The following is a 16369-nucleotide window of genomic DNA, read 5'->3' as shown; positions in this document are numbered from 1 at the left end:
TTACTATGTTCCACGTGGGGGAGGCAAGGGAACGGTCTGCCCAGGAAAGTGTCTGAGTTGTTTCTACATTTAGGCCAGGTCTACACTGCGACTTTAAATCGGTTTAATGGCCGATATACCGATTTAACGCTGTATCCGTTCACACGACGTCGTCATTAATATCGAGTTAAACGGCTCCTTAAATCGATTTCGGAACTCCTCCCAAACGAGAGGAGTAGCGCTAAATTCGATAGTGATAACTCGGATTAGGGTTCATGTGGACGGAAATCGACGTTATTGGCCTCCGGGCGGCATCCCAGAGTGCAGCACTGACCGCTCTGGACAGCAATCTGAACTCGGATGCAGCGGGCAGGTAAACAGGAAAAGCCCCGCGAACTTTTGAATTACATTTCCTGCTTGCCCAGCGTGGAGCTCTGATCAGCACGGCTGGCGATGCAGTTTGAAATCGAAAAAGAGCTCCAGCATAGACCGTACGGGAGATACTAGGTCTGATCGCTGTATGGGGAGACAAATCTGTTGTATCCAGCTCCGTTACAGAACACGAAATGCCAAAGCGTTTGAATAAAAAACTCCAGGATACACAGCGCTGCGTGACAAGCGTAACGGGAAGCCAGAGACTCAAATGGACGCTCATGAAGGGAGGGAGGGGGTACTGAGGACTCCAGCTATCCCACAGTCCACAGCAGTCTCTGAAAATTATTTGCATTCTTGGCTGAGCTCCCAATGTCTGTAGGTTCAAACACAGTGTCTGGCGTGGTTCAGGGAACAGCTCCTCAGTTTATTTCCCCCCCCCACCACGTGAAAAAAAAAAGGGAAAGATTGCTGTGCTATGGCGTTTGCTCAATGCACTCCGCGAAAAAGGCGCCAAAGGGTTGTCTGCTGCCTTCACAAAGGGAGGGGTGAGGCTGTACCCAGCACCACCCGGGGCAGTGTTTTCTGCCCCATCAGGCACTGTGCTCTCAACACGGAAGTGGGAACTATGGGATAGCTGAGGAACAGCTACCCACAGTGCACCGCTCCTGAAATCGATGGTAGCTTTGGACCATGGACGCAAACAATCGATTTCGGGATCCCACTGTGGACGCGCTAAACCGATTTTATTAGATCTGTTTTGTAATATCGGTTTAAGCTAATTCGAAATAATCGTGCAGTGTAGACGTACCCTAAGACTTGAATTTGTTTCCCATCCTTGATGGATGATGTACGCAAATAGCATAATTTGTCCCAATTAGATTATGTCATCTGTCTCTTCCAAGAGATTTATGCTGCTTAGATTTTTGGTCCTTGAACATCTTCCCTGAGTTTGCTCCTCTACCTAGAATACTTGCATCTATTGTCAAGACTCTGGGGCTTGGTGTAACTACGGGACTTGTGATATTTCTGATGGTCCAACACAGCAGACAATGGATCATCCATAGAGATATTCAATCCTTAGACTGATTCCAAAGGGCAAGAATAAATCTCTGGAGTTCTAGCCTTGTCTATGCCTCAGTAACTGTAGATATAGATAGACAATGCTGTTACTGTTCTCTGAGCTCCCGTTCCCCTATATCTTTTGTGTAGGGAATAAAACCACTAAGAACACATAAGTCTGAAGCATGCTTAGAGTCCACTGCATCTTTCAATGAGACACGCAGTGATACTCAAATCAAGAGGACATTTAGGAATGGGTACAGAGAAGTTCCTAGAGACTTTAACTACTATCACTGTTAAAACCTGCATGAGTTCCTTAAGAGCTGATAACTGGTGGACCTGAAGGAGGTCTTACAAATAGATTATTTTTTAATGTGGTATAATGGCATATTTCCTCATATAGTGTTAATAAGTACATTTCACAATGATACAAATCACCAGGATGTTATTAGCTTTCAGAAAAGACTTACTCTATACCTCCTTATAATTAGGGCCCCACCAAATTCGTGATTCAGTTTGGCCAATTTCATGGTGTTGTAACTGTGGGGGTCCTGAACCAAAAAGTGAGCAGGGTGGAGGGTCGCAAGGCTACTGTGAGTGAGTCATGGGATTGCCACCCTCACTTCTGCCATGCTGCGGGCAGGGGTGCTGCCTTCAAAGCTGGGCAGCCAGAGAGGAAGGATCCTGGCCAGGTACCCAGGTCTAAAGCCAGAGTCTCTGCCAGCAGCAGCATAGAAGTGAGGGTTGCAGGGTATGGGAGAGTTGTTACCATATGGAAGTCTCCCACCCCAGTGGGGGGCTGACAGCTGGAGCTATTTTACAAGTTCTTATATTTCACCCATTTGAAATGATGGGCTCAATATCCACTGGAGGCCATTTCACAGTTGTTCCTGATTCTGACATAACCACATAATGTATCATTCCACCCTTCCCAAGGAGTTGCCTTTTCCTCCTTTAAAAGCGTTCTAATGCTGTTCCTAACAGTATTTAAGTATTTCTGCAGTTTTGGAAGGCCTCATAGGTCAGGGTGGAGTAAAAGTGTACTATTTTTGAGCTCTCAGCATGCAAACTGTAATCATTCTTTCTGTCTTTATTGCCACACCACCTTGAGCTTTAATCCTGAGCTTTAAATCTGTGTGATCTTATAAACAAAGCAGGAAGTGACTTGAAAATGACTTGAATGGGAGCTATCCAAGGAACACCTAAATGCTTCAGGAAGTGCTACTCGTGATTCAGCAGGTGCTGTTCTTCCTTCCAAGTTGATACTGATGCAGTGATGGTAGGGGACAGTGTGCTGCTGGAGCTGATGTGTTTCAGTTCAGTTGTAAATCCAGGGTCCTAAACAGTTCTAATCATGTTGACTAGCTCTGGTAATTCCATTCTGCCATCCTTATTTCCCTCTGCAGTTTCAAATGAATAAGGGATTCTTCACTTCCTGACTGGCTAGATATGAGTAGATCACAAGTGAGAGGAAAATACCTACCAGCATTGCTGTGGGAGATGCTAATATATCCATGACTTCATGGAGCCTCCCCAAGATATTTTATGGAATTTGGGTTTTTCATTTAGAAATCAGATGTCCTTGGGTGAAGTAGTATCTGTTTTCCCCATATATAGTAAATACATTAAAAGATTCTGAGGTATTTAGATATTACAGTGATGGGAACCATGTTAATATCCTATGGGAGAGGGGCAGTTCCTTCTCATCCCAGTCAAGTACTGAGGGTCACCTCATTTGCACCTTGTTTGTACTTCTTCCTTCATTCTTGAGGCTCCTTGTGGCATCTGTCACCGTCCGGGTTAAGGAGGACTCAACAAAACTCCCTTTGCTGCTTGCAAACATCACTGCTTAGTCAGCCATGGGTGGTTCCTGTTCCCTCTTGCAGCAGCTGATCACTCGGACTATGCAGAATGTTTTTGTTTGTTTGGTATTTTAATAACAGAGACAGACATTTACTTTGGTAATTAATGTGTTTATCGGTTTAGTCAAAAGTTTTGAGTTTGGCCAAAGAAAAGAGTTAAGCAGAAAAATAAATATTTCCATGAAAGACTGGAAAAATTTCTTCATGCCAAGGTATAAAAACAAGAATATTTTCACTATATTGAGATAAGAGGTATTTATTTTTGTGGAGAATAATTTTGGAGAGACTATGGAGCATTGTTGGTATCCTAAGGCAAAGCAAATATGCAAAGATATTATCAAGTGGGCCTGCAGTTCCTGTTTTAAGGTTTCCAATACATTATCTGAAACATGAAGAATTAGGTCCAAATTATCCAATCTCCCACCATACACAGGGAAGCCGGAAATCATCCAAATACAGAAAAAGTGTCTGATATGTGTAGTAAAAGGAGAGAGATACCAGAATGGCATTATCCTCCTGCAACATGCAGTGTAAGCCCGGTAGATGTTTGGCCTTGTATTTTTGAGGTGTCAGAATAATTCCCCTCAAAATCTATGGGCATTTACTCCATAAGCTTATGATGTCCCTACAGCCTTGCAAAATTATAATGAAAGCTTACTGACTAGGTGTAAAATCTGTTCACCCTGTTGTACCATGAACCATATCATATGTCCCTGACAAAAATTATTACTTGCTTGAGCAAGGGGGCAAGTGGAATTTTGCATGTTTAAAATACCATTGAGGACAGCTCTGAAGCAATCTGGAGACACAGACTCTCTAAATATTAGGTCTTTTTCAGTTTTGGAACCAAAATGCTTGAACTTGAAACTTTTTTCTCATTTATATGATTGGTTTATACTATACAGTTGAGAGAGTTTAATACTATATTATGACAGTTTATAAAAATGTTTCTTTTATTTTTTGAATTATTAGTCTTTAAACATAAATACATATGACAAGGCATCTGTGACAGTAATTTTATAAATCAGATCACTTCAAAGCAAAGAAGGAAAATAACTTTGTTTTCACTTTAGCATCTGCATTTGTGTGATGGCCATTTTTTCAAACCTCAGGGTTTTTAATTACATAGAATCCTTTAGTTGTCAAGAATACATGTATAATATCAATTTGTATTTTTATTTATTTATTTTTTTACATTCTATTTCAGGAATAGAGTTATTTGGCTTTTGGGAGGAAATAAGTAAGGTTATCTCAGCTTCTGAGCTGATGACAGGTATCCACTACTTCTCTGCGTTACCAGGATTCACACAGTATCTTCATAGTATCACCAAACTTGTAATCTCTGTGCTCTCAGTGGCTGCTGATCCTGACTTCTCAAACAGTAGTTCACCTGTTGCAGAGCAAATGATGAATTCTTCTTCAACGATAGTTCACTTACTTCAGTCTGACTTTCATGAAGTGCGTCTGCCAATGTTGGAAGCAGTGCTCCTGTGGTGGAAGCAGGTAAATTCTAAACAGGCTACAAAGGAAAAGATGGGTCCATTGTCCTTACTTTCTGATTTGGAGGTGACTCTTCTTAGGATGGCTATGAAGGAAAAGCATCCAGAATGTTTTTGTAAGGTAGGAGCCATTCATTTTTCTCAAGATTTGAAATGTTTTCAGTAAATGTGTCTAATTCTTTTCAAAAAGTGCTCCTGCTGTTTTTTTGAGCATGACTCTTTTGTATGATATTGAGTATAACATGGGTCTCTTTCTCTTAATATTACTGAGGAATTTTACCTTGATTTGGTAATAGAGAGTTGGAAGTCCATTTTCTTGCTTAAAAGTCAAACTTCCACTGTCTGATATTTATATCCTTATCACTTTTCTAGTCCTGCTGGGAAACCTGCATTTTTTCACCGTGGTTTGGTGCCTGTACATTGTCAACAATTTGTTAGAAATGAATCTTTTACATAAACTACAATATTGTTTTGAAGCCCATCACCCAGTTACTAGATATAGATCAATACATCTAAAATATAATTGTGATAAATTCATTGCTGATAAAACAGAAAAAAATATACAGCTGGCGTCACTGTTTTTTTTACTTACCAGTATTTTGTTTGTGGATTCTACATGCAGGTCCTAGAAATTCTTCATTGTATGGATCTCAGAAAGGTGCTTCCAAGGACAGAAGATTCTATAAAAATGAATCCAAAAGAGTTCTTAAACTGGGCTATGAATATCATAAGTGCCTCTGACAGGTATAGTCTCTATCTTTGCATTTTGCCAATCTATTAAAATATATATTGTTTGCAGTTTTAAATAAGTCGTCTTCAGAATTGAAGGAATATTTAATGTGGAAGGAAATAATTCAGTACTTCAGTAAACCCCAAACCTAAAAATAAAATTAAAAAAAGGTTTTGTTTCTGTTTACAAAATTGATGTTTCACAGAAGTGAGTGGTTATTACAGAGGGATAGGGAGCATGTGTGCTATATTTTTGAATAAGTCTATCTGGCTCTGAATTATCTAAAGCGGTCTCAGACCAGGAAGCGAACATTCGATAAATGAGTGAATAATAATCAATTGGGAATTAACAAGATGCTGCAGCTGTCAGATGGTGGGGCCACTGTATGTCATATGACACTTCCCAAATAGTAATCAGTGAACACCATGTCACGTACAATTACTTCTCCCAAATGCACTCTGATTCACACTGGGTCTCTCACTCATTTGTGTAGATTAAAAAGGTTCTATTCTATGGTTTCACATCTGTGGATCTGCCTAGAGACTATCAAATTCTGTAGTTCACAACAGTATTGTTTGTAAGAAACTGTACTGGTGATTTAAGATTTTTACTGGAATTGCAAGAATTGACAGGATTGCTCGAGACTTTATTACTTAAAATAGGCCATCAAGAGATTTTAAAAGAGAGACAGATTAACCCAAAGGCATTCAGTGTTATTGCTGTGTTTTCACATTGGTCACCTGGTTTTATATATTTATCTGTATAATTATAATGGTAAATTCTGGCCATCAGGCAGATACTACTTTCAGATGTTTTCTGAATGAACTGGAATCCCTTATACACCTCTACCTTGATATAACACAACCCGATATAACAGGAATTTGGACATAACATGGTAAGGCAGTGCTCCAGGGGAGCTGCGCTGCGCACTCTGGCAGATCAAAGCAAGTTCGATATAACACGGTTTCACCAATAACGCGGTAAGATTTTTTGGCTCCCGAGGACTGCGTTATATTGGGGGTAGAGGTGTACTTAAATACACGCCTTCAGTTGAGTAGGTACAAGGCATACGAATAGTACAAACTGTGATGCTCTCTTCCTTTCGTTAACTTCTGAGAACATGTAAGATGTTTTCATGATGCACTATATGGTCTAGATATGTGGGGTTCAGCTGAGCTGCACTGTCTTTGGCACGTTACCCAATTTGGGTGGGGCAAATGTGTCTCAAAGTCAAGAACCTTTTGGACTCTTAGAGGCAGTGTTTCAGAAAGGACTTGAGAGAGGAATAGGCATGTTAACCGGTAACTCAGATACCACTATGTTAAAATTATTTGAATAGTCTGGCTTTTTAATAGCAAACACTGTAATTATTTGTTTCTCTCTATCATTTCATAATATCTTCTTAGAATTGTAATTTTTTTCACAACTGTTTATATATTTTCATTATACTGATCCTGTTAGCTTGCTACAGGATATGCAGATTGCTTAAAAGTTGTCAAAGTTTAAATGGATAAATTGAAGCAGAAAGCTCTTAAATTAAATACATGTCCTGAAACCAGGGTTGCATGGCTACCACTGTTGAATGAAATTGTTGAAGAACCTGACTAGGTTCTTCTTTGAGTGCAGGTACATATGTGTATTCCATGGGTGCCATGCACCTGAGGCAGGATATTCTAACAAGCAGTATCCATTAGCCTGCACATGCGCAGTAGATCTCCTTGTCACGACAGACAGTTGACTCTTGGAAATTATCCATCAAGAATACTCCATTGAGTTCCTCTCCTTCTGCTCTCACAAAACCCTTTCCTGGTCCCCCTTCAGGAACTACTCTCTCTAGGTGACTCTTCATCAAGAGGTGAACTCCCTCCTACAATGAGGGGCAATAGAACATATCTCACCTCAATATAAGGGAGAGAGTTCTATTCCCCGTATTTCCTAATGTCCCAAAAAGACAGAGGGTGGAGACCCATTCTGGACCTTCATCAACTAAACATGTTTATTTGAAAGCTGAAATTCAGGATGGTTATGTCAGCATCGATAATTCCCCTCTTTACAGGAGAGGATGTGGTTTGCGGCTCTCAGCATGAAGGATCCATGCTTTCATGTAGGCATTTATCCCTCCCACAGAAGGTTCCTGCAGTTTATGGTGGGCCAAGAGCATGTCTTATTCAGAGTCCTTCTGTTTGGCTAGCAACAGCAGCCAGTGTATTTACAAAGGTTTTCTCTTTGGTGGGAGCCCATTATGAGACATCAGAGTTACAGTTTTCCCATATCTGGACGATTGGCTCTTGATAGGTCTACAAAGTTTCTGCTCCATCTTCTAGCAGCTCTGGGCATCTGCATAAACAAAGAAAAGTCCGTTTTATCACCCGCACAGATGATAAACTTCATTGGAGTAACACTGGTCTCTGTTTCTATAAGAGTTTTCCTTCCCACAGAATGGTTTCAGTTAATGAGCAGCCTGATAGCACAGATTAGACCAAGGACTACAGTCAGAATGTGGCCCTCGCTTTTTGCCATATGGCCTCATGCACTTATGTGATGCCTTTCATCAGGCTTCATCTACGATGTCTACATGCCTGGCTTCAGTCGATCTATGCACTAGACAAAGATCACATCAACTCTAGTATGACTGTTCCTGCCAGAGTCATCACCTCCTTCATGTGGTGGCCAAACCTGGGGAGAGTGAGAATGAGCATTCCCTTCAACACTGCCACTGCCACCATCGTAACAGATGCTTCCCTTCTGGGTTGAGGGCTCACCTGAACAATCACACTCCGCAAGGTATAGGGACCCATGGGAGGCCAGTCTGCACATCAGCATAGTAGAACTGAGGGCAGTCTGCCTGGCCTGCAGAGCCTTTCACCCACGTATACGTTCACTCCATATCCAGGTGATGTCAGACAACATCACCACAATCTTTCGCGTAAACTAATGAGCAAGATCTCTTCCCCTTTGCCTGGAAGCAGTTAGGCTTTGGAACTGGTGAATCAGAACCCGGCATCACTATTGTAGCCACATTCCTCCCAGTTGCTCAGTACTCTTCAGCAGACAATGTGAGCAGGCACTTTTCTGCAGACCATGAGTGGGAGATTCATGAGTCTGTCGTGAGTGAAATATTCAGTGGGCTACATCTCAATGAGATTTCTTTGCATTCCAAATGAACAGAAAGCTTCCCTCGTACTGCTCCTGAGGAGCTGTGGGTCACAACTCCCAGGGTGACGCTTTGTCATGGACAAACAATCTCAGCTATGCCTTCCTCCCTTTCTCCTGTTACCAAAGGTCCTGAGAAAGATCTGGTATGACAGGGCCAGAGTCATTTGCCTTGCTCCCAATTGGCCCGAGCAGCTTTGGTGCCAGAACTCTTGAAAATATTAGATTCCCCTCCCCCCAAGCAGAATCTGCCGCTTTCTGGACCTCCTAACTCAGAAGTGGGGGCAGAATCAGACACCCTAGTCTGGACTCCTGCCATCTCATAGCCTGTTAGGTGGATAGTCATCAGAAATAGAACGCTCCTGTTCGTCACCTAAACAGGCTATCCTTATACAAAGTAGGAAATATTCAACTAGGACCTGCTACCTAGCTAAATGGAGACATTTTTCTACCTGGATGCAACATAATCAACCTTCTCCAGGCACTGCACGTACTCCAGTTGTTTTTGGTTATCTCCTGTTTCTAAAAACTCAGGCCTTTCCATTAGTGAGCTGCAAGTCATTCCTGCAGCAGTTAGCGCCAGAAGACTTTCTGTTTTCATCACCCAGCTACAGTAAGATTCAGGAGGGGCCTAATCAGGACCATTCCACCAGTGGTCAAACCTACATTTCAATGGGACTTCAATCTTGTCTGTCAGCACTCACTAGACCACTGTTTGAACCCTTGGTGACTTGCTTCATGTCTCACCTGGCCATGAAAGTTTCATTTTTAGTTGCTAGAGAGACAAGGTGGGTGAGGTAATATCGTTTATTAGACCAACTTCTGTTGGTGAGAGGGACAAGCTTTTGAGCCACACAGAGCTCTTCTTTGGGTCTGGGAAAGCTACTCCGAGCATCACAGCAAAATGTAATGTGGAACAGATGGTTTAGCAGAAGCAGTTAGCACATGTTGTAAGGGAACATTCAAGGTAGAGTGACCCATTAACACCTCTGCAGCCCTTGGACAAAAAGAGTGGGTTAGTGGGTTAAAGATTGTTGTAATAAGCCAAAAATCCAATGTCTCTGTTCAACTCATGGTGTTTAGTGTCTAACAGAGTAATGAATGTAAGCTCCCAAGTTTGTCTTTTGAAAGAGTTGTGCAAGTTTTCTTTGAGAATGAGTACTAATAGGTCAGATGCTGTGAGTACCTTTCCCAGACCTGAAGAAGAGCTCTGTGTGGCTCAGAAGCTTGTCTCTCTCACCAACAGAAGTTGGTCCAATAAAAGATATTACCTCACCCATCTTGTCTCTGTATTATCTTGGGACTGACATGTCCACAACACACTGCATAATATATCAATTTTTAGTTGCTGTCACTTCAGCCAGGAGGGATGAGTGAATTGGGAGCTCTCATGGCAGACTCTTTTTAGATGGTTTTTCACAGGGAAAAGGTATCCCTTCATCTCCATCCTAGGTTCCTCCCCAAGGTTATTTCTGAATTGCATGTCAACTAGAATATCCAATTATCTGTCCCTTATTGAAAACCCCACACTTTTGCTAAAGAGAAGAAACTTCTTTTCCTCAATTTCAGATGTTCCCTGGCATTCTATCTGCAAAGGACTAAACCTATAAGAAAATCACCAAGACTTTTTCTTGCCATAGAAGAAAGATCATGAGGTCAAGCAATATCCACAGCAGAGGCCTGAACTGGCGTATAATGTCTAGCGAACATGTGGATGGTGCTCCAGGATTCCGCAGTGGGAACTGCAGTACTGCAAGCATCTTTGCTGCCAACTTCACCCCACCTCTTACTCCAGTCTAAGCACTGCTTGTCAATCACTCATATGTGGAATACACATAGGGACCAGCACTTGAAGAAGAAATGGAGGTTACTTACTTGTAACTGGAAGTTCTTTGAGATGTGTGATCCCTGTCCGTATTCCCCTATCTGCCCTCCATCCCTTCTGCTTTGGATCCTATTGGATTCTTGGTCAGAAGAGGAATTGGAGAGACATCGGCCCACATTGCCTCTTGTGCCCTTGGTTGGGACAAGGAGATCTACTGTGCATGTGCAGGCCAATGGACACTGCTTATTAGAACTTCCGGACTTGGGTGCATGGCGCACATGTGAAGCCACATGTGGAATACAGATAGGGACTATACATCTCGCAGAACTCCCAGTTACAGGTAGGTAACCTCCATTTATGCCTACACTAACTTTTTTCACCTTAAATTTCCATCATTCTACTCTCACTGTGGCAACTCTACCAATGCAATCAATAGCAAAAGCAATTGTCAAGACTCACTGCCAGCATTTCAACTATGGTGCCTGTCATAAATAGATAGCTAAGGGTTAATGTTTCTTTTACCTGTAAAGGGTTAACAAAGGGAACCAAACACCTGACCAGAGGACCAATCAGGAAACTGGATTTTTCAAAGTCAGGGAGGGAATTTTTGGACTCTGAGTCTTTTGTTTGTCTCTCAGCTATGAGAAGCTTCTTTCTTCTTCTAATCTTCTGTTTCCAACTTGTAAGTACAGGTAGAAAAACAATATAGGCTTTTATGTTGTTTTGGGTGTATTTACATGTGTGTAACTTGCTGGAATGTTTCAAATTGGATATCTTTTTGACTCAGACTGTTTATTCATATTTTTCTTATAAGCAATAGCCCTGTATTGTCATCTTGTTACAGAGAATATGTTTATGTCTTTTTTCTTTCTTTTTTATATAAAGCTTTCTTTTTAAAACCTGTTTGAGTTTTTCTCTGGTTAAGGAGAAAGGAAAGACAGGGGGGAGGGGAAACACTACGCTCTGTGTTTAACTCTCCTAGTGTCCCAGGGCGGGAAGAAGCTAAGGGGGAGGAGAGATAGAATCTCTTCTGTTTCCTTGTATTTGGGGTTTGTCTCTTTGTGGAATAGAGGAGATATGCTTCTTGGTATTGTGATGTAAAGAGATTGCATCAATACTCCCAGGTTAGCCCAGAGAGGAAAGTCTGGGTGGGAGAGAGAGAGGGAAGGGAAGTGGGTTATTTCCCTTTGTTGTAGGCTCAGGGTTTCTGAGTCTTGGGGTCCCTCCAGGGAAGGTTTTGGGGAGACCAGAGGGGGCCAAAACCCTGGAAATTTTGGATGGTGGCAGCGAAATCAGATCCAAGCTGGTAATAAGCTTCGGGGAGTTTCATACAAGCACCCAGATTTTGGACGCTAAGGTCCAGATTTGGGAAAGATGCATATAATAGTGCCATCTAAGCATATTAGAGGACTTTGTGGGTAAAATTCAGGCAGTTGACCTACATCAGCACTTCCACCAGCACTAGAAATGGTGGAAGAGCAATGATAGGACTCTTGAAGAAAACTGTTGACGTAGACAAAACTTTAAAAGGTCTGTGCTTCATTTATCACTTGAAAGAGCGTGAAAGAATACTACTGTCTTTGTATGTTGACTTGGGATCTGCATATGTATGTGTTATGTATACTCTAAAGGAAGTGGCTAAATAGGAAGAAAATCGATTCTAGGGAAGTTAAAAGAACAGTTTATGTCTATTTGCATATTAACTTTAAATGCAGCAAAAATTGAGAACTGTGAAGACCATTGTGTGTTCAGTTTGTAATCTAACCTTTAAAAACCCTATTTGAACATGACAAATACCTGATGTATCATGATACAGGCAGGTTTATATTCCGGAAACAGAAATCCTCATGACTAAACCAAAAAAACAAATGTTATTTCTCATCTGGATGTGTGTTCAGGTGCTGAACATCCATAACAGATTAGATTGTGTTGGGTTTCAATCTGGCTGCAGCTAACAGTATATAATGTGTTCAGCAAGTGAGAAGGTATTTTAATATTTGCTGCCAGTGATGATTACCAAGTGTTTTTAGATGTGAGGCGATGGCAAAATGTACTGTATTTTTATGATGTGTTCTTTACCTTATTTTTACAGCATTAAAATTCGAAGTGTAGCTCTCAAATTAGCCTCAAAGTTGGTCACCCATCTTGTACAGAATTGCCAAGAGGTAAGGAGATTTGTTTCTCAGTCCCAAGCATATTGCTTTTTAATGTTTTGTTATTTTGTTTTATTGTGACAGAAGGGTTGAATGGTTTTTCTTGGATAGAAATCCCTTTAACTCCCTTTTGGTTTAATTGTACCTGTAGTGTTAGTTGTTCTTTATTATGTTAGTGTGTCTCTCCCTCTGTACACACTGCCACATTATGAACTGGAAGCCATATCAGCATCATTTTAATATTTCAGTCTCTCAGTAAGTTGAATTTGAGTACATAAAACACATCTTTTAAGTGCTAAAGGATTCAGTGTGCATCTGTCTTCTGATTTCACCTTTTATGGTCAATTTTATTGTCCTCATTGATAGTCACTCTGCCTTGGAGAGAAAAAAATAATTAACATGCATATCCATAATATGAATCCAGTAATAATCCATGTAGCTCAAAGTGTATTCTGTTTCTGGGAAATGAATATTGAGACTCAAACTTAGGGAAAAAGGGAAATGCAAAGCTTTGACTGCTGCCCTTTCCATCCCCAGCATATGCAGTATCACCTGCTGTATGCTAAGACTTTGCATCACATTGTAGGAACAGCAGGTGAAGCTATGTACAGAGATGCAGACTTAATTGCCTTTTAAGATTAGTGTTTAAAATACTAGAGAGAGGTAATAAGTCCTCATAATGTTATCTGCCCTTATAAATATTATAAATTTGTAAACTGTAGACTGTACAAATACAGATTATTAACCCAGAAGATTTACTTCCATTTGGAATTGGTAATTTGCAAATCCATTAATATTGTATATAAAGAACAATATTACTGGAGATATTATTGTCTGTCAGATGTCCATGTGTGTAAATACATGTGGAGATAAATAGATAGATATAGATTTTGGGTTATTTTTAAAACGTATTGAACATATTTCATTGTAAAAATGTTCCATGTGCAGTAATTGCTTTTCTAAATGGAAAACTTTTCAAAAATATACCAGAATACCCGGCAGAAGTAGTCTATACTGTGTGCTAATGGCCTGCAGTGTCTCATTTAAAAAAATAGAAGAATTGAAACAATTACTACTTTTTTTTTTGCATCCTCTTATCTTAAAAAGTGGCAGAATGAACATTTCTCAGATTTTGAAATATAAAATAACTGTATAAACCTCATTTCACAGGAGATACGTTGTTTGCCAAGTTTAAATCTGGAATATATTGTTACAATAAAATTTATGATGAACCTTGAAAAAAGAAGTTTATAGTGGAACTGTTGGCACAACCTAACCTATAGCAATGCTAACAAGAATTGCTATAATAATCAGTGTAAATCATGGAGTCTTAAAACTGTTACTTATATATGGAGTATTTTATATTCATTACTAAAGCATGATGAGTGATTTGCACCTATTTAAGTAGTTCTTTTTATTTGATTTGCATTCTATGGCTCACTATTGGCAGGGAGGACTTTAGCTGCTGCTTTAGAAAAAAGTTAATGTAACGGTTCATAGTTTAGTGTGATCCAGAATCCTATCTAAATTGTACTGTAGAATACTCACATGCATTCCTGTGCTTTCAGGTTATGGAATCTGAAATGAGACAGTGGATTCAGTTAGTAACTTCTTGTTGTGGAGATGAGGAACAAACAGCTATACGATTGGCAGCTGCAGAAGTCCTCATAAATATTACACCACTTTTCCTGACCAATCAGAAACTTATCCTTGGTGAGTAAATTTCTAGGATTAAGCACCAGTATTCTCATGGAACACTTTAGAGACTGGAATAAATGAAACTCAACAGTACTTGATATTTTATATATTGAATGTGTTTTAATCATATCAATAAGTTATTTTGAAAGACTTAAAAGGGTATCATGCACTTTAAATTGACCCTTTCAATACTAGAACAGCTGATTGCGTGTTTCATCTTACTGAATTAATGTGGAACAATAATTTACTAGAGGGCTCTTTAGTGTAGCAGAAAAAGACATAACAAGATGCAATGGTTGAAAGCTGAAACTGTGAAAATTCAGTTAAACACTGGCACACCTTACAAAGAGATGTGAATTTTCCGTTACTTGAAATTTTGATATCAAGATTGAATGTCATTTTTAAAAATATGTTCTAGTTCAAACACAGGTTATTGCATTCAAAGCAGGAATTACTAGATGAAGTTCTATGGTCTGTGTTAATCAGGAAATCCCTTTTGACCTCAAAATCTGTGGGTGGAATCCTGGCCCCACTGAAGTCAATGGTAAGATTTCTGTTGACTTCATTGGCTCAGGATTTCACTTTAGGAATCTGTGATCATGGAGAAGCCTGCAAGGTCAGCCATTCATTTGCTACTTTATTTATCTGGTTGTATTAAAGTAGCTGGAAAAGTTTTGAGCCCACAAATTAGTGCTTGAACATCTCTGAAAATATTTTTGCTTTTGCCACATATTTGGTTCCTCCTATAAAATACTGTTGTTACCATATAGAAAGAGAGAAGAGAGTGAGAATGACTCTCTAGGATGTTGATTAGGGTGTTTACCAGGGAGAGGGGACATCCAGGTTCCAGCCCTTGCTCCAGTCCCTGAATATTTAGCATGGAAAGTGTAACAGTTTCAATGGGAGAGATTGAGAGAGATCCACCCCACAATATCCCATAGCTAAGGGTGCGAGTTTGTCACGCAAGTCATGGATTCCGTGACCTCTGTGACTGCTGCAGCAGCTGGTGCGCCTGGCTCAGGGACAGCTCAGGCAGCCCCTGTGCCAGGCGCACTGGCCACTGCTGGGGCAGTCTTGGGCCACCACCCCCACCCCCTGCAGCAGAGTTTGGGTGTGGGAGAGGTTAGGTGGTTGGGGATGGGATGGGCTGAGGCGGGCTCTGGGTGGCGCTTATCTGAGGTGCTCCCCGGAAGCAGCAACATCCCCCTCACTCAGCTGCCAGGCAGACGTGTGGCCAGGCAGCTCTGCGCACTGCGTCTGTCTGCAGGCACCTCCCCTCAGCTTCCATTGGCTGTGGTTCCCAGCCAATGGGAGCTGCAAAGCTGTGGTCTGGGTGGAGGCAACACACAGAGCTGCCTGACCACACCTCCACCTAGCAGCTGAGCAAGGGGGATGTCGCAGCTTCCAGGGAGGCCCCCAAGTAAGCGCCGCCCAGAGCCCCCTCACCCTGTCTCGTGCCCTTACCGCCTCTCACACCCAAGCTCTGCTGCTGCTGGAGAGGGGCGGAGCCAGGTATGGAGCCTGCCAGCCCCGTCAACCTCATCCCCCAGCACCAGTGGGGGTCCCGGTTCGCACGCCACTGCCCGCACCCTCCATTAGCACCCGTGGCACTCATTGGCAATGCCACCCTCTTCCCCCCTGCAAGTTTTAGTCACAGGTATTTTTAGTAAAAGTCACGGACAGGTCACAGGCCATTAATTTTTGTATACTGCCCATGACCTAACCATGACTTTTACTAAAAATACTTATGACTAAAACATAGCCTTACCCAAAGCCCAGTGGTTAGGGTAGTCTCCTGCAATATTGAAGACGCAAGTTCAAATCCTTACTCCAAATCAGGCAGAACAGGGACTTAAGAACATAAGAACGGCTGTACTGGATCAGACCAAAGGTCCACCTAGCCCAGTATCTGTCTACCAACAGTGGCCAATGCCAGGTGCCCCAGAGGGAGTGAAGCTAACAGGCAATGATCAAGTGATCTCCTTCCTGCCATCCATCTCCATCCTCTGATGAACAGAGGCTAGGGACACCATTCT

General features: G+C 41.4%; 1 protein-coding gene across 7 annotated transcripts in view; it reads left to right on the top strand.

Moving 5' to 3' along the window:
- THADA (THADA armadillo repeat containing) overlaps positions 1-16369 on the top strand; it is a 358450-nt gene that overhangs the window by 290657 nt on the left and 51424 nt on the right. For all 7 annotated transcript variants that reach the window (XR_012655623.1, XM_075064366.1, XM_032775058.2 and 4 more), the window contains 4 exons: positions 4483-4895; positions 5397-5518; positions 12575-12647; positions 14204-14348. Coding sequence is in view for 6 of the 7 variants with exons in the window: in XM_075064366.1 (XP_074920467.1) it covers positions 4483-4895; positions 5397-5518; positions 12575-12647; positions 14204-14348 (753 nt within the window). In the remaining variant the exon portion in view is untranslated. The remainder of the gene's footprint in view (positions 1-4482; positions 4896-5396; positions 5519-12574; positions 12648-14203; positions 14349-16369) is intronic.

This window comes from Chelonoidis abingdonii, chromosome 3, assembly GCF_003597395.2.
Source record: "Chelonoidis abingdonii isolate Lonesome George chromosome 3, CheloAbing_2.0, whole genome shotgun sequence".
NCBI lineage: Eukaryota > Metazoa > Chordata > Testudines > Testudinidae > Chelonoidis > Chelonoidis abingdonii.
This window is presented reverse-complemented; position numbering and strand designations above follow the sequence as displayed.